We start from the raw sequence: 21,935 nt of genomic DNA on the forward strand, positions 1-21,935 counted from the left end.
GAAAGGGGATGGGTTTGTCATGGAGGTAACTCCTGCAGCTGTGCAGAGTCCTCCCTATGCACTCCAAGGCCGGAATTCAGTGTCTGATCCTCTCCCCTCCCCACAGACCATGCTGAGTTATTTTTAACATGTAGGAACAAAGTTGAAATTAATTTATGTAATTTTTAGTGACGAAACACTGCTTTTATATAGGCATCATTTCCATGGAAGTGAGCTCAGAGTATGGCTGAGGAGCTGGTCCTGCCCACAGACAGTTTCCCTTGCCTTTCTATTTTCACTTGTCCTGCCTACAGACGGTTTGCCGTGCCTTACGTTTTTTATTTTCACTTGGTGTCAGTCTGCAAAGTGCTTTTGGTTTCTTTTTCCCAGCAGTTCAGCCTGGTTTGGATACCTGCAGGTGTTTTATTTGCCTGCGTGGCTGTTTATAAAATGCAGGTAACGCTTCCCTGCCCTGCTGCCTGTTGGCTCCTCCTGAGCCCTTTCCCTGCCCCTGTCTTTGGTTTGTACAGTGAAGGGGAACTAAATGCATTTGCCCTGCAGGAGTATCACGTCTTCCCTTGGTTTTCCAGCTCCTGTCTCTGTCCACAGACACTGAGCAGGTGCTGCTGGGAGGTTCCTCGAGCCATCGATCCCACCGGCTGCTCCTTCCTCGTGCTCACCTGATTAAATAATTACCACATTTTTCTTCTGTTCATTTTTAACTCTTTATTGAAAATACGTTGCAGTTGGTTACATGGACACTGAAAATACGTGATCACAGATTGTTCTCTCAAAAGATATTTTTATATATATAATATATACAAAAGTTGTAAACATTTTTAACTTATGTCCATACACAGTCCACTTTATACTACAATGCACATAAGATTAGTGACAACTGCAACTCTTTGAAGCGGTCTGCTCATACAGAGGTATCTGCAAAAAAAAAAACCCTTAAGTTTGCAAGTCACGTTTGGTATTGGTTTGATATTAAAACTCTTAAAGAATCTGAGGTTTAAATGCATATTGCAACAAAATATGATACAGGCAGCTGAACTGGGGTTCGAGTTGAGCCAGGGCCGGGTGTTTCTGAGCCTCCCTTGGGGAAGGAGCTTCAATGGGAGCTGAACAAACCTGAGTGGAACTAAACCCAACACACCTGGGGAAAACAATGGCTGGAAGAAAGTCTGCAAAGAGTAGATTGTAATGATGTGATTTACTAACATCACCAGTGACCACAGTTCCCTTAGTTGGGTTTAAGTGACAGAATTTGGGAAGATCCAGCCCCAACGCCTTTTTGGGAGGGGGCTTGTGGAGGGAGAAGGGTATGAATTACCCTGGAAAGAACTGCTGGGTGACAGGAGGGGGAAGAAAGGTCAGAGTTGTCACTTCGATTGAGGGGAAAATCTAAAGAGGGTCTGGGCAGAACAGCCAGGACGACCAACGGCCCGGAGCCGTGACCTGGAGGGAGCGCTCACAATGTGTGGAGGAGCTTTCACTAAAGAGCAGTGCAGCAAAACTTCCACCTAAGCTTAAAACATTGGGGAAAAAATTCCAATTCTTTCAAATCTTTTAATATCTTTAAAATAAATATGTAAAAACTATGATGTGGTTAACTTCAGCACTGAGAAGTGTCTGGTGGCAACAGAACCTCCTGGCCGGGCTGATGTGGCAGAACACGTCTCAGGAAAGGTGCAGGTGGGGTGAATTCTACTCTTTACACCCAAACTCAGCACTAACGCTGCGCGGCAGCTGTTGGCACAGCAGGATCCGGCCCCTGAGAGCACCAGTTTGCTGCTGGAGAACAGGGACATGCTAAAGGGGGGGGACAGGGGGTGGCAGCTGTCCCACCCTTTGGGGACACAGTCTGGAGGGCAACGGAAATCTGCGGGTGCTGCCGCACCCAGGCGAGCGTGCGGGAGGAAAAATGGGAGAAAGGACAAAGGACGGTGTTACGAATGCTTGAACCCCAAAAAATACACTACAGTTACTACACCGACGGGTCTAATTTCTAACCAGAAGCCTGTGAGGTTCTTTATAGTTCGTGTGGCTGGACACGTTATTCCTGACTCCGGTTTAATCCAGGAGCGATGGGTCCGGCCTTAACGCTGCCCCTGTGGCGCCCGAGCCCCTTCCTCCTCCTCCTCCTCTCCAGGTCCTCACACACTCACCGCACCAACTACAAGTTAAATACCAACTTTTGGGGAGCTGTAAGAAGCCGCCAACCTCAAGAAGAACCACGGAGCCTCGGCCAGGAGCTGAAGTGGCGCCGAAGTTGTCCCAGTGTCACCGCTCAGGTCGGTCCCGGCACAGGGGGTGTGTGGGGGGTGTCCCCTCAGTGTCCCCCCACTGGGAGCTGTGGGGCAAAGAAAGGCAACGCGGGGCTGGGTGTGACATTCAGAGCTGTAATATTCAGGGTTACACCAGCGCTCAGGACACGGCCCGAACTCGGACAGAGCTTTAGTTCTTTACGTTTACAAGGAAACTCTGGAACAGTTATATAGTTAGAAAAAATACAATGTACCGAACAAACATTATCTCACGTACAATCAATTTAAACATTTAAATTGATTATAATTTTTGCTAAAATATTAACACAAGTACTGTTTGTGCTGCTAAAATTTCAGTGTTCCCTCTAAGGAAAATATTGCTACAGTTCTACTGTACCCTGTATTAAAACCCTTTGCCTTCTAAAATATTTTTTCTCACCAAGACTGACTCTAGAAAAAGAAAATCACAAAGTTCCCAGAATTAATTTAGGCTTTTACTGAACCGGGGTTGGGGCGTCCCTGGTTTATTTGATGTAAGGATGTCCCGCTGCAGTGCCAGGCTGGGCTGCAAACACACATTGGACCTGGCTGGAATAGCAGGGGAGTCAAGTAGTTACTGCATTTCTTTGCAATTTAGCAGCAGAAATGATGACAAAAAACAACCTGCCGGATGATTTTGCTCCAAGGAGAGCGGGGGCGGCGCGGTCACTATTGCTCAGCAAGGGCGCAGACGGCAGCACCAACTTTTGCCGGTGTTAAACAGCAAAGAGAAACCCTGGGGGCTCCAAGGTCGGAGGGAATTCCAGTTTCGGCTCCTCTGCTTCGTCCTTAGTGCCGAGCAGCTCGAGCGGAGCCACCGCGCTGGCAGACGGGCGATCTACGCAATTTTGTACATTTTGTTTTGGCAAGGCAGGAATTTTGCAGCTGAAAACCCAAACTCAACCTGGGTGCTTTCCATTCACTTTTCTCCCGCTACCTGCAGATCCAGGGCCGTGAGCCCCCACATGTCGGACTTAAATCTCCTGTAAAGTCCAATTCTCCTCATTTCCCAAGCCCGCAGGGTAAAACTCACGTTTGCCCTGAGGTTCTGCTGCAGCTGCGGGCTATGGCAGCTGCTCCTGGTATAAAAACAGGAGTTCAATATTGCTCCAAATTGCCTCGGACTCCGAGCTGTGGGGACACCCCCGCGCGTGGGGAAATGCAACTATCGGTAAATATGCAAACTTTCCCAACCCCTGGGTGAAGAAGTGGAACTGCAACGCACCATATTTTCCGCTAATAAAAGGCTATTCCTAATTAGCAGCCAACTATTGCTGAGCTGGTTTCCAGTTTCAAACGGTAACTTTTTACATTCTTAACCAGAACCGCATTGAAGCGTTAGGAGCAAGTTGGATATTTGACATTGCACCCCCAACCCGCTGTGCCGCCCATGCCGCTTGTGTCCTAAGCTAAGTTTGAAACACCTGTTTGGATTAATTTTTTTGTACAGTAAATATATACAAATAAAAATAACACAGACACCACTTATTAGTGAATTTGGCACTTTCCATGGACCACGGACAGAAAAGCTCTGCAGCAAGGGTGGAACGGGGCTCATCTCCCCATCACCACAACACCGATTCTGTGTTAGCTCTGGAAGAATGAGATAAATAAGCAACTCCTCAGCTACTGTGCTTTCTAACAGGACAAAAGGTTTTCCAGGCGCTCAGCAGAGCCCAACGCCTCAGAAAGACCATTTATTCATCTTTTTGCTTCATGCAGGTGATGCGGTAACAACCTTCCTTCCTTCGGACTTAGAGGGAACACTGTTTTAGAAAAAACCCTTGGACAGGTAAGACAAGAACCAATTACCACTGTACAGAGTTCACTGCACAACTAGCTAATAGAAGGAACCCGGCACTCGCCACGTTAAGGAAATGGGACGGATACATTTGCGACCGCGCGGCAGGAGGGGCCGGGGGGCCCGTGTCCCTCAGTACGCCGGCACCTGGTAACCCTTGGGGTTGGTGTCCGCGGGCTCGGTGAAGGGCGGGCTCTGGTAGGTCTCTGTGCTCTCGATGCCGCTGCCGCTGGGGTACCCGGGATACGCCGCGGTGGGGTCGCTGGCGAACTGGTCGGTGGCGAAGAGCGACATGTCTGTCCCCAGGCGGTATCTCTGCAGAGCCCTCACCGCCAGCGCGACCTGCGCAACAAACAAGCGGAACACCAAAAATACACTTTCGCATAAAAGGATGTGCCTGTAGTTCTTCAACAACCCTGCGTCCCCCAGGACACACACATGGTGTGAATTTTGGGCTTGTCCTATACAGGGACAGAAGTTGGACTCAATGATCCCTGTGGGTCCCTTCCAACTCAGGACATTCTATGATTCTGTGACCCCGCATCACCCCAGGACCCCATGTCCCCCCACAGATCACATCAATCACAACATCCCAGGCAGCTGCTGGCCCTGCTCCATTAAAGCTGAACACTAAACCAACACCTGATGGCAAAGAAGCCATTTCTACCCAACACGTTGATCCACAAAGCTTTGCCCAGGGCGAGGGTCACAGCCTGGGCTTGGCTCATTCAGATTTGGCACCGGTGGCACAAATAAACCCATCAGCCGTGGGGAGGGAAAGCTGATAAGTCCCGGGCCAGCAAAATAGGTCAGTTCTACAGAGACTCCTTCACCCTCTCCCAGGTTGCTGGTATCCAGGTCACAAACCGTGGGAAATGCAGGCGGGAGAGCTGCGAATGCACCACGCTCGCTCTTATTGCAGGAGGTTTCATTAACAATTCAATTAGTTTATAAATGACAAGTGTGGGGGGGGGGGGGAAACGCCCGCAGACACCAAGAACAGTTTCCCAACCCCCCGTGCAGAGCATCCGCGTTTATTAACAGTACCAGCTGAGAAGGTGCTGGTGTGACCCCATGTCCCGGCCGTCCCTGTGCTGGGGCCGGGGACCAGTGTCCCCACCACCCTCCCAGATGCTGCTGGGAGGGGGCAGAGCATCCCACCCACCTCCCGTCCCTGGTGGCTGCATTTAATGGGCAAAACAGTGATGGAGAAGAGCTGTGAGGGAACTGGGATTAAGAGAGATTTATTTGGATAATAATAGGGTGGGGAGCAGTTGAACTGGTGGGCAACTGGAGCCAGGCATGCTGCTGGGAAGCCTCAGACTGTCTTTTGCCCTAATTCTTTTAAGGCGATATGGAATTACTGCACATCCTGGGTGCTCTCTGCCTGCAAAATGCCAGAGGAGGGGTGGAGGTGACACAGGGGACACCCCTGATCCTCCGTGTGCCACCTCCAGAGCAGGAACCCCCAAGTGGCACAGGGACCCCTGGGAACAGGCGGGTCCAGCAGCTCCGGGGTTTTGCAGACCCTGCAGACGTCCTGGGGATGCACGGAGCCAGAGCAAAGGGGGCTCTGCAGAGCCCTGCTGGGGTGGGCAGTAGAGGAGCTGATGAGCCTGGGAGCTCCCAAAATCCCCCCATTGTTCTGTGAGAGTGAATCATGCAGGGATCCGCTCCCGGGGACCCATTTGCCTCCAGCCAAGCTGCTCTCGGGGGTCTAAGGAGGCCCCGAAATGAGGGCAGCTCATGGCTGGCAACACGTTTTCAACAGGAACGCAACTTTCCAGCCACCGGAGAAGGGGAAGTCTGGAATTCCCCAGCGAGAGGGGACAGAGCTGATGCTTCCTGGGTCAGAAACCACCAGTTTCATGTCTCTGAAAGGACCGCGGGTTTCCTCAGCACAGCCCCTTGCTGCCCACCAGGACCCACTTCTCCAAACCATGCCCCAGATCCTGCCCCAGCTCTGCGCTGAGCCTGAGGCAGGTTTCATTTCTCCTCTCCTCACCTCGGCTCTGAAGCCAAACTCACCCAGACAATGATGGAGAAGAAAGAGAAGGTGATGGCTGCCCGGGCGGCGTCTGCTCCTTGCGAAACCCCTTTGCTCATCTTTGTGCGTTGCCACTGGTTTGCCAGGAAGCAGAAGGCTACAAACCAGAGGAAGGACAAGAAACCTGGAAGAGAGCAGAGCTGGTCAGTGCTGCCAGGAACCCCGTTTGCTGAGGCACAAACACGTCACCAGCAAGATTTTCAAACAGCAACAGTGGTTTGGGTGCCTTGGGCTGTGCTGTGGCCCCAATGAAACTGTTTTAAAAGAAGGTGATTTGCAATCGCTGGAAAAAAAGGGATGGAAGGAAACTTGAAGGGTCACCCAGTGTGTTGCCTGCCTGAAGTTCATCTCAGCCGCATCTCAACCTGATCGCAGAGCTCCAGGGCCAGCAGACCCTCTTGGACACACAGTCCTCGCAGATCTCAGCCTGCTCGCAGGCACCAAGGCAGCATCAGCTCAGTTCCAGGCCCCTCTGTGCCAGCCCAATGTTCTCTCTGGTCCCCAGACACCACCAGCTCTGAGAGACTTTGGGCTGGAAGCTGCAAACCCCGCATGGGAGATCCTGCACTCCTGGGAGCAGCAGCGGCTGATGGAGACGGCTTTGGAGCTGCTCTGTGATGGGCTGCGCTTTGGTCCTACCCAAGGACACAGCTGGAGAGCTTAAAAAAACACCAAGGAACAACCAGCCATGCATTTGCACAGGCTGAGATGAACCCCTGCCCAACAGCGCACCCACAAGTGACCCTGAGACTCCAGAGCACTCACGAGCGCAGCAAAGGGGCAGGAGCTGAGGGATGTGACAGGGACACACGTGAGCTTTGCTGGTCCCCGCTGTCCCTGCCGCAGCCTCCCTGAGTTCTGCGGGACTGAGCAAAAGCGCTCGGGTGATTATTCCTTCCCGGAACCAGAGCTGGCTGAGCGAGATAGGGCTGCAGCTCCCTAATTCAATCACCGGCCGGCAGCATTGTCCGGTGCCAAGGGGCTCGGCGAACAGGCACGACGCGAGCCGTGAGCTCAGGGGAAGGAGCAGGGATGCTTTCCAGTGCTGGGAACAGGAGCTGCACATCCTGGAGCCTCCCAAGATGCTGTGTTAGGGTCTCCAGCTGTCCTGAGCATCCCCAGCACAAAGGTTCCCCCACTTCTGGGTGTCGGGAGATGCTGAGCTGCCCAGCGCCTTCCCAAGGACCGTCAGCACATTGGTGTGAGCAGCCGGCTGCAAAGCACAGGCTGCTGCAGGGAGAGGAAAATTGCTCCCTTTATCTCGTCAATTGCTCCTAAATACAATATAAAATACACGCGTGCATCCACATCCAGTGTCAGAGTTACACACACCTCACCTTTAATTCAGAATTTGCTTCTAAATGCCAGTTAAGAAAACACGCTCCTCATCTCCTGCTCTTGCATGACGGAACCTGGGGCTTCCCAGCCCACGGATGCTTTTGTCTGCCTGGCGGTGCCCGAGCCCTTGAACTGTCCTCACAGCAACGCAACCGCCAGCCAGAATCAGCCAGGCTTTTAAATTAATACAACAGCCCCTTTTTGCTGAAAACCGCTCCGAATCTCTGCATAGATATTTTCACTTCCCCTTTGGACAACCCAGTTGTCACCAGTGTTAAAACAGACCTCTGGGGTTTGTTCCTCAGAGGTCACCTGCAGGGACAGGGATGTTTTCCAGCTCCAAAGCTCTGTTATAACAGGGCTTTGCCAGATCCAGCCCCTAAATGTGGACATGAGAAGATGCGCACAGGAGATTGGCACTGGCTGCAGCTTGGGTGACTGGTACATGGAGCAGCCCCAGGTCTTGGTGCAGATGTTGAACCACATCTCCAGATGTTGCACAACTGCAGCGCTCCGTAAAGCCCCATGGCTTGTGTCTTTGAAGGGTTTTTGAGAGTTAAAATGACATCATGCACATCTCGGAACGTGCACTGGCTGCGCTGGGTATTGCAGTTACCGGCTCCCTCTGCAACACCGTGCTACGCCAGACACCGACCTTCCCACTGCCTGCACCAGCCTGGGGCAATGACACTGTAGATGGGTGTTTTGGGGTGTCTCTTGCTCCACATGAATTTTAAAACCCCACATGGAGAGCTGAACTACATGTGCTGGTCCCGATTCCAGCTGGAAACAGGCACGGTAGGAACTCTGCACCCTCCAGCATGCTGGGGAACAGGAGGAGGGCTGGAGGCACTGCAAGAGCCGGGAGATAATTATCGTTTTAGGATCCGCAGACAAGAGAGTGCAAACACCAGGAAAGATGCATTACAGCCGTAATTACAGACTGGTCCCAAGCAAGCACATGTCTACAGGAGCAGCTGTAAGAGCAGATGGAAGATAAAGTTGCAAATGCCATGTGCACAGCACCATGGCCCTGCCTGCGCCCCAGTATCATCTCCCAGAGCTCGGTTGCTCTGAGCTGCCACTGATCTGATGCATAAGCCCCCTTTCCTTCAAGAGAAAGAAAAGTTGTGTGTTAACACTTTGATTAACTCTCCTCGCAGCCTCCAGAGCCAGTAACTGCTCGTTGGCATCTCCGGGGCAGCAGCAGCATCAGGTTCCCGGTCGGGCAAAGGGCCACGAATAACCTGATTTTGTCACCCCTCCGAGGGTCACAGCCTCGCACCGCGACACGCGGCATCAGCCAGGAGATGGATGTGATGTTCCCTTTCCATTTGAACTGAAGGGCTGCAGGCACCGAGCCCCACGGACAGAGCTGTAAACATTACCTAATGAGGGCTGGATGCCAGCGCTCCAGCACCATGGAAATCAGCTTTCCAGCAAGGAGAGAACATCCCTAAAAACAAGCAAGAGCAGGGAGGCGATGATGGATGTTTTCATTTGGGACCAGACAGCCACCAGTGACACTTGTGCTGGATAAATCACCTTCAGCCTTTGCTAACGCAGGTGCCTGGAATGGAGAACATCAGCTGCAAACCCAGGCAGGCAGCTCCCAGCGCAGCCAACGACGGCAGCTCCCACCAGCTCCTGTTCGCAGGGATGAGCCTCAGGTCAAGGGGCTGAGGACGACACAGAAAATCCATGCGAGCCCTTGGGAGCCCCAGAGCCCCCCGCACAGTCCTGGAGGTAGCGGGGATGACAGGGGTGCAGAGAAGCGTGTTTCTGCTTTGTTCCAAAACACGCACACACAAAGCGAAAACAGATTCAGATGTAACTGATGAAATGATATTAGCTTGAGCCAGAAACAGGAGACACGGGCAGGTGAAATGCCCTGTCTGCTCTCTGAGATACCACCACCAAACCTCAGCTCTCTGAGTGGCCTCACCAAACCCAGCTCAGCCAACAGCTCTGGCTGCACAAGTGACACAGATGAGCAGGACACCCCGCTGTCCCCAAGCCGCCACGCACCGGCTTCCTTGCTGCTGCCTCTGAGCTCATGGCTGATGGGACAACCCATCTGCCACCCCTGCTGTCCCCAGCCCAGGCGCAGGAGCTGTGGGAGAAGACGAGAGGACTCGAGTGTGGAGCCACCACCCGCTGCCCGTGGAGCAGCTTCATCCTCCCCGAGCACAGCAAAGCCAGAGACGTACCTGAAAAGCCGAGGTCCAGCAGGACAGCCCGCTTGCGGTCCTTCACACTGCTGATCTGCTGGAAGTAGAGGTCCACGACAAAGAAGAAGATGCAGCCAAAGAAGGCGATGATGCCGACGGCAATGCCGTAGCTGCAGGCACTCTCATTCTCATTGAAGATGCAGAGCAGCTCAGAGTCCTCTTTGTTCACGTAGCACTCATTCACGATGGAGCCGAACACCACAATGGAGAAGATCTGCGGAAGGAAGGAGAAAACACAACTTGCTGCTGTTTACATGTAACTCTGTTTTCCAACAGCAACATAATTGGATTCCATCCTGTCTTTGACTCCATGGCAACATGGTATTTGTTAGACAGATCCCGACTCTCGCCCAGTTGGTGGCACAAGGCGACGGGGTGGTGGATGGCACCCAGGTCCTCCTCCGCTGGGAGCCCGTCTGCCTTCCTGTGCCTCGGTTTGCTGAGTATTTGAAGAGATGTTATTCTCCAGACAGGCTGGGGAGGGAAAAAATAAACAGATAGGCTGGGTCTCTGCACAGCCTTTCTGCTCGTGCTGCTTGTGCTCAATAAACCCCCTCGTGCTGCTGTGGAGTGGGGAGAAATGAAGTTACAGAGGATAATGGAGCTGCTGAGCAAGGGATGGCTGGATGGCCGATATTTGGGGACAGGACCCAGCAGCATGAGGACACGGGGAGCAGCTCACTGGGGGCAGTGGGGCAGAGGACAGGCTGCCCTGGGAATGACAGGACAATTTTTCACCTGGCTTAGCAGGGGCTGAAGGATGCAGCGCCTGTATCCATTATCCTGTGATCTGGTTTTGGCCCTCAGAGAGACAAAAGGGCAGCGACTGCTGGTGGCTGCCAGGTCTCGCTGCTGGGACTGGGGGTGTTTCACATCACCGCAGGCAGGGAAGGGGCTGGATGGCAGCCGGCTGCCTGAATTAGCACCACTCACGATGCTGCACGCTAAAGTAATTCCCTTACCCCCCAACACGAAAGGCAGTGAGCAGAAGCTGCAGGACCAGCTGCATCACAATTCGCTCTGAAACCTGCTCTGTTAGAGCCCAGAAAGTGCTGCACAGGCATCTGGATTTGAAGACTGCGAGGAAGGAGGGAGGCAAGGCATGCAGACCCCTGCATCCAGCTGCCAGCCTCTGATCTCGTCCCTTGCTGCCAGCACCAGCTCCCTGCATGACTCCGCACAGCCCTGCACAGCTCCCCACATAACCCTGCACGGCTCCTCACATCCCTGCATGGCTCCCTACAGGGTTCCCCATGTCCCTGCATGGTTCGCAGCTCTGCCAGCTCGCAGGACGCAGCTGGAGGCCCCGTTTGCAGGAGAAGAGCAAAGAGGCTTCTCCGGCACAGCCCAGGAGCTGCCGGGGTCTCAGGAACGGAGCAGCTCTGGACACCCTGCCATGTCTTTTACAGTGATAACATGACACGAAGCGCATGAGACCGAGCCAGGTGACAGACAGAGGTGGGAGCTGAGGAGTCACATGATAAGGTGCAGCCGGTGGCTTTCGCAGAGTCACCCGGGTCTCACCCATGAGCTGATTCCCAACCGGGGCCACCTCCTGCAGCCCCAAATGTGCATCGTGAGCAGAGCAGGGTGAAACGGGACAGAAGTCACTGTGAGCAAATCCTGCAGAAAGCGCCAACCACTCTTTAACACAACATCATGAGAGGCATTTTCTCCAAGCACTGGCCCAGTGTCTCACTCCTGCCTGCCCCGGTCAATTGCATTTGGATTTTTCTCCCCTAAACTCCTCCCAGTGCTGGGGTGAAGCTGGGCCAGAGCTGCTTCTGTCTGAAGGTACTTACAAATGCAAGTGTCCCATCAGCAAACATGTCTCACATCATCTCCACTAGGTCTCCTCCAAACGGGAGGTGACAACAAAGAAACTGATCTGCAAGGGTAGGGTGTCATCTGGAACGAATGCTGAGTCCCTGGAGGACATCCTACCTTAGAGGTGTAGGAGCTCCTGCAAGCAGCCACCCCAACGTGGGACTTCACAGCAGCTTCTCAGGCGGACACGATGGCTGAGCAGGTTGCACCATGCTCACCCCACTGCCAGAAACCTGCAGGACAACCCACGGCAGGGCTCATCTACAAACCCTTTTAGGCAGGAACTGTTAGTGACAGCAGACTTCTATTGCTTCTAGCACTCACAAATCAGAATTCGGGTGGTGGAGCGGCTCTGAGACCCACTCACTAAGTCAGCTGGAGCAGCAGGAGTGGGGTTCTGCCCTGGAAATGCTCCTCAGCCCCCAGAATCAGCCTGTTCTTGCTTGACGCCCTCCTAGAGATGTTTGATTCCAAATGTGCATCCGCAAAATTCGGGCGCAACCTTAGATTTCCCTTGTAGCACTAAAAGGGGGTAGAAAATATGTATGTCCCATGGACCTCTTCATGAGGAGATAATTGGACCTTCCTCCTCTTTGAATTTAACCACTGCCTGGGGTCATGTTCCCATCTCAGCTGCGAGTGACCCGTCTGCATTTCATCCTCCTCCTCGCTGGTGCTGGGCTGTCACACCGTGACGGGCACATCATCATCATTGTCACGCAAAGAACAAGAGGGTTGCGTTGTAAGATAGAAACAACAACAAACAGCGGTAATAATTTTCCCAGTGCGTTGGCAGCAGCTGTAATATCAGCAGTTGTAAAAAATCTGTTCATAAATAATGCAAAATTGTTATTTACCATCAGAAATAGCAGCAGCATTTATAAAACAGGGCCCTGGAAGAAATAATGTGATTCTAGAAAACATGAATAATTGAGAACCTCTGATTCCATGGGATTATTTCTCTGGCAGGGCAGCAAACTTCTACTCAGTTTATCCGATAAGTGTCTTACTTAGTTCTCCCAGGATTAAGAATCTGAAGGACTTCTCATGTTTTCAGGTGCCAGTTTCAGTGGGTGAAGGGAAGGTGCCATAAATACGATTAGGACGCGACAGGGTGCCTGGGTGCCCACAGGCAGGTTTGCACACCCAGGGCTGTCAATGGAGGATGCTCAGGCAGCACTTTGGGCATGGAGATGGAAAAACCAGGCGTTTCCCTGCTGAACTTCACACTCCAGAGGGTTTTGCAAAGCAAAACGTCCTTCTTGAGGCTGGACAACCTGAGCAGCTCACGCTGGGACATTCCAGGGGCTGCCGAGGGGTTTTGGTGCAGGTGACATGGGACACGCAGCTTCTGCTCAGGAGGCCAAAATAGTAACGAATTAAGAACATGTACTTGATAGATGTGCTCAAAACATCAGCGCTGGCTGACATACACCTGTCAAAACATGCTTTTCTGAGAAAACAAGTCCTTCCATTGGTTTTCTCTCCCCCCCTCAAACCATGATTGAAATTTTACAGTTTTTCTTAAAAAAACACAACTGGTGCTTGTAAAACATTGTAATCAGAATAGATTTGGTGTTGTCTTTCTAAGTATAGGTGAAAAAAACCAGAGAAAATGTGCGTAGATGGGGGAAAATAAACCCCATACAATTATTTTTAAAGCTCCTGCAAAACAAGTGTCACTTCCCAATCACCTCTACAAGCCGCACTTGCTCAAACCCACAGCAGCTCATCAGAGACTGGAAAGTGAAAATACAAGGTCAGATTTTCCATGGTGAGGGACACACTGTGAGTCTGAAAAAGGGTTCGGGGATTCTGCTCTCCAGAGCTGCTCCTCCAACTCCCAGCTCCTCCTGCCTGTGGGTCTGTCCCCCCAAACCGCTGTCCCCACCACCAGCGACAGCACTGGGGACCAGGTGCCCAGGTCACTGGCACACACAGCACTGGAGCGTCTGCTGCATGAGCCACTGCACCCCAAGTCATCCCCCTTCTAACAGGGCTCCTCCACATATCACCAACTTTTCAAAGCAGCCTCAGCGTTCTCAGGACATTCAGTTTTCCAGCTGAACAACACACAACAAATTTTACTCTCACTGGGTGAAGCGGTGCACGATCCAGTAAGAAATCGGGTTTACCTCCCGCCGCCCCAGTATGAAATTGCATCCCCCCAGGTGAAGCTTTCGGATAAATGTGCTCACAGCTCGGCGCACAGGTCGCTCAGCCCTGCGTGTCCCCAGCACAGGGTGACAGGGGGAGGCTGGAAGATCCCAGCATATGGTCAGGACCATCCGTGTCCTCTGCATCCAGCTGTGGGGAGGGATGGGAAGGAGGAAAGCTGTTTGCTCGCATCCTGGCTGGCAAGACTTGCACTTGAGTTTCTGTGCCTCAGTCACACCTCGGGAGGGAGAACAACACTGGGCAGGGAGATGCACCAAGTGCTTGGGCTCAGGATGACACAGATCAGCTGCTCGTGCAAAGGGAGCTTGTTTGGTACCAAACCAGCAAGAAGCCAGGGACCTCACTTCTTAACGAAAACCCAGTTCTCCCAGTTTAAAGCTTGCTTCTGAGCAAGAGGTGGCACCTCACTGAGCCAGTAAGCATCTCTGTAGCACAGGACAAAGGGACGGGTATCAGCAGCCATCGGTGACAGGTGGCAGTACACCAGCCACAACAGACTCTCAAAAACAGCTGGTGCAAAGCCAAAACCAGAGGGGTTTTGAGTATCACCCTAAAAACCCAGCAAAGCGCCTGGGGATGCTGCTCACCCCGGGCTGGAGGCTGCGCGGGGCAGGAGCCCGAGCTCCGACGCTGCAGCTCCGATGCTGCCTTTGGTGTCTGACACGCTGCACATCTCACCCGCTGCCCTCGCTGGCTGCCCACCCCCCATTTTCCCTGTTCACCCTATTTTCGGCAAGACCTCTTGCCTCTTTGGTCCTCCCTGGCAATGGCTGGTAAGTGCAGTGACCGTGACTGAGTGCCCGGTGCCGGTGGCTGCCCCAGTCTGCCCCCTGTGCTGGAGGGACAGGGAGGTGACAGCGCACAGTGGCTGCCCGCAGCATGGAAATGCAGGAGATGGAGTGAAATCTCATTCTTTCCCACAAAAAAATGAAAGTGGAAGCCTCAGAGGGCAGATTCCTTGCTTGGCTGTGTCCCTGCACTCATGCCCAGGCTGCTGGACTCGCGGACTCCACAGGAACCCAGGGCGATGGGGACACCTGTGTCCCCCACAATGGAGAATTGAGTTGTGCTTAAAGCTGGGAGACCCACAGCCGCCTTCCCCGCACCAGATTTTTACCATCTGGAAGAAGGTGGCTCGCCAGGCTGCCTGGCTTGGTTCTGTAATTAGACTTTGCAGATCCGTGTTCCCTCCTGGGGCTTGAGCCGTCTGGACCCCAGGACACGCACATTTTTCATCCACGTTGCTTTTAGCTTTCTGTAGCCCACGCACCTGAAATGTGCTTCAGGAGACCCTGCAGTCTGAGCACAGCCATGGCAAGGAAAATACAAAGCAAATAACAGAAGAGAGCACAAGCTGAAAGCTTCAGTGTGAACTGTCAGCCATTTTAAGGTGAGATGTTTCCACTGCTGATGCGCTGTACTTCGATTTGGGACCTATAAAAAACATTAGCAGAAGGTGTGGGGTTGTAGGAGACTGCAGAACCTTGCTTTGATTACACACGCAAGCAACCATTAACGTCAACATCAAGGAAATTGAATGCAAGAAGAAAAATAATCCACTGCTAATTTGCTCTGCTGTAGCTCACAATCGATGGTGTCAGGCACAAATGGCATATACAGAGAGTCAGGACCAAAGTCTGGGTGATCCGTCATCACCCCAATGCCAGCATCATGAGACAGATGCCACCCTGCTCAGCACCCTCCCTCCTCGAGCCACCACCTGGCCGATGAAGGATGGACCAGAAAATGAGAAAACAATTAAGGTCAAATTAGCACAGGCCAAACTGGGTATTTCCATAAGAACCAGCTAAGCCTGTACCCCGTGCAGATACTCTGCTCAAGGACAAGTTAGACCCTTGGCAGAGGACCAGGCTCCCTCAACACTCACCAAGCTCAAATTCTGGAGGAATCAGGTCCCGGGTCTTCCTCTGGTTTATCTTTACACTGTCAGTCACGGGGAGGTTTCCAGCACAGATCTGCATCATTTATTGGAGGGTGTGAGGACTAATGAACGGCTTCAAGCGATGCCAGGTCTCCCACAAGGACTATGGATTCGACCACAAAGGAAAGACCTGACGCAGTTTCTGGCACAGAAGCGGGTGGTATGATGCCCCGTAACAGGTTTATGGACACGTCCACCAGGCTGCTCAGCTGGGGAAGGATGCACGGTGATGAACACATGACTGATTTTGACTGAATTACTTTTTCTAATGTGGTGAGAGATGCTGGCTTAAACACAGCGCCCATTCAGAGCTCCTAATCTAGCAGGGCAATCTGAGCACATGGGCAGCCAGCAGCGTTTTGAACTGGTGATGACAGGAAAATGATCATTTAGCAGCATTTCAAGCCCAGATGCAGTGAAACTTCTGCATAATTCCATTACCAAAAAATGTTACATTTAAGTTCTGCCTTTAATCTACAGCCCACGGAACAGAGAATTAAGATGGAAATCTGTTGACCCTACTGAAAAGCAGGCAAGACCAGACAAAGTCCAGAGCAGCAAAGATCACGCTAATGATTCTCAGCTTAAATGCCAGCCCAGCCTTGCAGCTCTTCTCTTAGAGCCCCAAGTGCTCAGTGAAGCCCTCAAAGGCTGGAGGGGCAATCTGGAACTTGCAGCACCAGGGTCCCACCTCCTGGTTCTTGGTGATGTCCCCTGTGGAGCTCTCAGCTTGGTGCTGGGGACGCCAAGCACCCGGGTCTGCTCCAGCGAGGGACATCTCGGGCTCCAACTCCAACCCTTGGCAGGAGCTGTGTGTTGCAGCCCTGAAAACCCAACTGTGCACCCAAAGCACCTCCTGCAAACCCCACCGTGCATCCACAGCATTCCCTGCAAACCCGACCATGCACCCCCTGCACACCCAACTGTGCACCCCCAGCACCCCCTGCTCACCCAGCCGTGCACCCACAGCACCTCCTGCAAACCCACCCTCCTGCAGCTTCACCCTGGTGGGAAACCCCTGAGAAGTGCGTCTGTCCTGAGGGTGCAGGATAGCAACAATCCCGGAGCCATATACTTCTTTGTTTGCTGCCTGGCTCTTCTGCTCCTGAGCTTGTTTTTTTCTAATGAAAGTAAATAGAGTTTTTACCATGAGCACAAATCCTGGCCTTTCCATCCCTCTGGAGAAAGAAAACCAAGCTGGAGCAGGATGGAAAGGGCACGCTCCTGCCCTCCAAGAGCCACCACCTATTCCTGGTCCACCAAACCATCACCAGGTATGTCCCTTAGCAAAGCCACAATGCAGCAAAGCACATTTGGCTTGTTGAAAAGACAACGATCTGCTGTGTTATGGACTAAAACCTGTATCAGTGCAAAGCTGAGTGCATAAAGTCTTTGCTGGACCTGAGCCGAAGCAACCTCTGGTCATAAAAGCTCCCTCCTGCATATCAAAGGCTACAGGGACCGTCACTTTGCTGCCATCCCTCCACTCAGTAATCAGATTTGGCTGCCCTCGGCCAGTCCCTTAATAAAGCTTTTGCTCTTAAAAGCATAAGACTATTGCAAGGAAACCCAAACAAAATACTGGGCCTAATGAGATAAAACACTACATAGGGAAAGCCATCTCCAGTGACCCAAGTGATGAGCTACAAATTTATTCAGCTTTAGGAAACAAGAGATAACGGCAGCAGATAGGGTCGGGCAGCTCCCGACATGCTGGTTGCAACAAAGGGTGTCTGGCTGTGCGGGCAGAAACGGGGGTCACTGGAGCAAGAAACAACCACGTGAAAGAAAATATTTCAGTGTTGCTCTATGTTGTAGTAAAATACGGACCTGACCTCCTGCTGAGAGGAGGCAGAGGGTGGGTGGAGGGAGGAGACAGTGGCCCAGTCCTTCCAAACTGGCTGCACTGGTGGGACTGGGCAGTGACTACTCAAGACTCATCCTCCATCCATGGGCATTTCCACTTACACCTGCCCCACCCCAAACCACCCGTGTTTGGGCTTCCAGCTCTTGTGACAAATATTAAAATTTCAGGGGAAAAGGCTTTTACTGTTGCACTTATGGAAATTCACAGGAACTACTGAAAACACTTTACTAGTATATTTTCCAGAACTGCTTTTAAAAGTCAAAGCTAAAGCCATGTTAAATGAACAACGCCTCTGCAAGGCTGCGAGGCCACTTGAAAGTCCAGCTGGTGCCGGCAGTCACAGAGAAAGGAACTCATGATTCTGCGGGCATCCTTCGTGAATATCGAGTTTGTTTTGCTGTGCAAAAAATGTCTCAAAAGGAAACCACAAGAGTGATCACATCTTCATCTGACAAACTGCATTATGCAGAGGGGGAAGAGATGAATGAGGAACTGTTAAAGGGTTCTTTCCAGCTTTTGATTTCAGAGCTCAAGCCAGGAGCGTTTTTTTTTCCCTTCAGATACTCAGAATTACTATATCTGTTGGGGAGAGGTTGCTATGGGAGGCAAAATCAGGAATCCCCTTTTACCATGGTTTACATTGGGGGATTTCTGCACTGAAGTCACCATTCACCTGCCAGTCCCAGAGGCGTTTGCCAGCATGAGGCCTGAACTTGCAGCCCAAAAGCAGCTCCTGGAGTTACAGAATGGAGCCGGACACTCCTTTGGGGTGAAACCCTGTGATGGCATCAGCCAGATCAGCACCAAGCCACTCGCATCAACCTCAAACCCACCCACATTCCACCATAACCAGCACAGTTCATGCAGCTCCCTCATTTCCTCACCAAAGGAACATGACACTGTACACCCAGCAAGGCATTTGATCCAGCCGCAAAGGTTGAACACGTTTAAAAATATGTAGCAACAAAGCACAGGAAGGAAAAACACATTAAAAAAACCTCACCCCCAGCACCTAAATTCAGTCATCCCCGAAGCCAAGGGCCTTCTGAATAAGCAGGTGATTGCACAGGCAGCTCATCCCCCCGTGACGGCAGCAGGACCACCGCAAAGGGTCAGTTTGCTTGGGGAGTTGGGGAGCGGTCATGTCTCCTCCATCCAAGCTCTCCCATCTTCACATGGGTCCCATCTGGCAAGAGCAGCAAAGCAACAGCTCAGAAGGTACACGGTGCTTTAGCAAATCTGCTAGAAATAGCGATGGCCACGCAAGCACACGGGCAGGAAAGCTCCACACACACCTCTCACCCACCAACGTTCCCGCTCACACTGGGAAGGAGGCGCAAATGCTGAACTGGTTTAAGACGCAAGTAACTGGACTGCAACAATGAACGAAGGTCACCAGGCTCTGAACCCCCAGGCTGGAGCAGCAATGGAGAAGGGTCCCCAACAGATGTGGGACCTGGGAAAGGTGGTCCAAAGGGTTTTGAACGTGTTTCCACAGCCCACTGAAAACTGTGACAAAAGCCCTTTGAGCTCAGTGGGCTTTGGAGCTGACTCTCAACACCGCAAACAGTTCCACCTGGGACAGCTCTGTGTGCACCCCACGTTCATCCACATCAGTGGGTCCCTGTGCTTGTTTAGAGTTCAGTTGATGCATTTCTGTAGTGCTCAGTTTTCACAGATTCCCTGTGAATGCGGAACCACAAAATTAGTGACCTTGCCATTGATGAAACCAGCCAACGAATATGTGCATGAATATTTTCTAAACTGGTATTTTTATTTCATCTCTATATTCCTCGTTCTGCTACTGCTTCCCAGCAGTGCTCAGTCCCTTTCTGCACAACCAGGATGATGAGCTCTCCGGGTGTGTGGTGGTGGATTTATTTTACGAGGGGCTTAACTTGCCATCAGGGTTAACAATTTATCCAACTGTACCCAAAGCCAACACCACCGCCAAGTTTGCCATTGCCATTTGAGAACCATCCAAGAGGATCCAGATGGGATTTTCTGGACTGAGGCAATGCTTCCAGGAAAGGAGTGCTGCCAGGAGCCTGCCCCAAACGCCCCATCCATCCAGGGGGGATGCTCCAGCCCCTTCTCCTCCAGCAACGCAGTCAGGGTCTTTCTCAAAGCCCTGGGAAACACACTGGCTCCCCTCCAGAAAAACACTTAAGCATGTGGTTTATCTTTAACCATGTGATTGCAGCTGGAATTGCTCATGTGCTTAAAGATACGCACACGCTCCCATGTTGTGCTGTGCTGGGCCTCAGCCGGCGCACCCCAGAGACCCCGCGAATGTACCTGCTGAGTTGGCTGTGGGAGAGCAGCCGGGGGGCAGCACCTTCTCGTCACAGTTTTCCTGCACTTGCTGCCTGCGTGTGGCACTGCTGAAGGTGACACAGAGGCCTCTGTGCACAGCAGAGGTGTGACACAGTGAGGACGAGCCCCCCAAACCCGACTCCGCTCACCTGCAGCCTCCAGCCAAGCACCAGAGCCAGGAGCCGGGCTGACCCTCCCAAACCAGTGGCTTTTGGGAAGGGTCAGGCATTTCCAGCCTCGGGGGGCCACGCTCACCTGCAAATCTTTGCAAGGTAAATCCAGGCCGGGAGAGGCTAATTAGTAGCTGCCCCCAACCCTGGAGCTCCCTGTGCTGCTTATTCACCCAGCACAGGTGAGCGGAGCCTTCCCCGAGCGGCTGCACAGCATCTTCCACCGGCAGGAACTCATACGTAGGAAAGAGCCAAAAAATATGACATCTTTGAGAAGAACACGGGGAGCAGGGCAGGGCTGGCTCTTAGATTTGTCATTACACACATACACGGATGCATGGAGAGTACAAGGAAGTAAAATGTCCTCTGCCTCCTGGTTTACAGCCCATCCCCTTGGCCCTTGCTCAAGCACCAGGGACAACACCGGGAAGGGGCAGCAGCACATCCACCCACTGCACCATGCCCTGTTCCCAGGGGATCTCTCTGCAAACACCCACGGGACCTGGCCAGCCCCACACCACATGGCTGGCCACCACCACCACCTGCCACTGCTGGCCACCACCGCCACCGCTGGCCACCACCACCACTGCCAGCCAGCACCTACCACTGCTGGCTGCCACTGCCACTGCCGGCAGCCACCACCACTGGCCATCACCTACCACTGCTGGCCACCACTGCCACTGCTGTCTACCACCGCCACGGCTGCACCATTGCCGCACGGAGGCAGAGCAACAGCACACTGCACGGTGCTTGCTCACTGCACATTGCACGGGCACTGCATGGGCATTGCACAATGCACCGGGCGCTGCCCACCGCACAGCGCTGCCCGGGCACTGCCCCACGCCCCGTGCCAGCCCCGCGGCACCGTTTCCCCGCCAGGACCAGCCGTTCCGCCTTACCCAGGTCGTCACCCGGAGGATGGTCTGCGGCTGCTTGAGGAAATCCACGGGGTCGATGGCGCCCCCCGCCCGTCCCGCTCCGAACGAGGCTCCTTCCATCTTCCCCCGCCGCCCGCTCCGCTCCAGCCCCGCCGCGCGCGCCCCGCGCCGGCCGCGCGCCTGCCCGCCCGTCCCCCCGCGCCCCTCCCGCGTGGGCTCGTCCGCAGCGCCGCGTGCGGGCAGCGGGAGGAACCACCCGCCGTGTGGGGGAGGGATGAGGGAGGGAGGCACCGGCAGGTGCGCGCGCCCGGCTCACGGCCCCCCCCCCCGCAGCGAGCCCGAGCGGCACCCCGGGGCGGCGGGGACAGGCGGGGACATCGTGGTGTGACCACGGGCACCGGGACAGCCAGTGTCACCGTGCTGGGACCATGGGCACCAGGGGCAGCCAGTGTCACCGTGCTGTGGCCATCATCACCATGCCACATCCAGTGCCACCATGCTGTCGCTGGGGACACCATGCTATGGCCAGTGTCACCATGCTACATCCGAGGAAGAAGTGCTACAGCCGCAGCCACCATGCCATAGCCACCATGCCATAGCCACAGTCAGTGTGCAACGGCTGGGGAGAGCGTGCTGTGCTTGGGGACACCACGCTATGGCCGGGACACTTGCCACAGCCACGGTCACCATGCTGCTTCTGGGGACAGTGTGCTACAGCCAGGGGCAGGGTGCTCCGGCAAGGGTCACCATGCTACACCGGCGTCACCATGCATCGGCAAGGACCACCTGTGCCAGGGCAGCCCATGCAGCTCCACGTCCCTGGGCTGGTGGCAGGAGGGAGGTGTGATGGCCCAGAGCTCAGGAAGGTCACCACGCTGCTCACTGTGCCTCCCCCAAGATAAACACCCTTTCTCCACCCAGCCCCAACAGTGTCCCCACTGACAGCAGGGACAGGGAGATGTAGTGGCAAAAAGGGGCTGCTGTCACCTGTCCTGGGCAGCAGGCAGCACCCCCAGTGCACCCACCAGTGGGTGCAGAAAGGGGAAGCGTAG

At 53.4% G+C, this 21,935-nt stretch overlaps 1 protein-coding gene across 1 annotated transcript; it reads right to left on the reverse strand.

Moving 5' to 3' along the window:
• Positions 1 to 679: 679 nt before the first annotated feature.
• Positions 680 to 21,048, reverse strand: SYNGR3 (synaptogyrin 3). The gene is made up of 4 exons (XM_065850769.2): positions 20,905 to 21,048; positions 9,685 to 9,919; positions 6,118 to 6,260; positions 680 to 4,431 (listed from the first exon to the last, which is right to left on the reverse strand). Exons 1-4 carry the CDS (start codon positions 21,001 to 21,003, stop codon positions 4,222 to 4,224), a joined length of 687 nt encoding a protein of 228 aa, XP_065706841.1. The 5' UTR covers positions 21,004 to 21,048; the 3' UTR covers positions 680 to 4,221.
• Between the last annotated feature and the right edge of the window lie 887 nt (positions 21,049 to 21,935).

Source organism: Patagioenas fasciata, chromosome 15 (genome assembly GCF_037038585.1).
Source record: "Patagioenas fasciata isolate bPatFas1 chromosome 15, bPatFas1.hap1, whole genome shotgun sequence".
NCBI lineage: Eukaryota > Metazoa > Chordata > Aves > Columbiformes > Columbidae > Patagioenas > Patagioenas fasciata.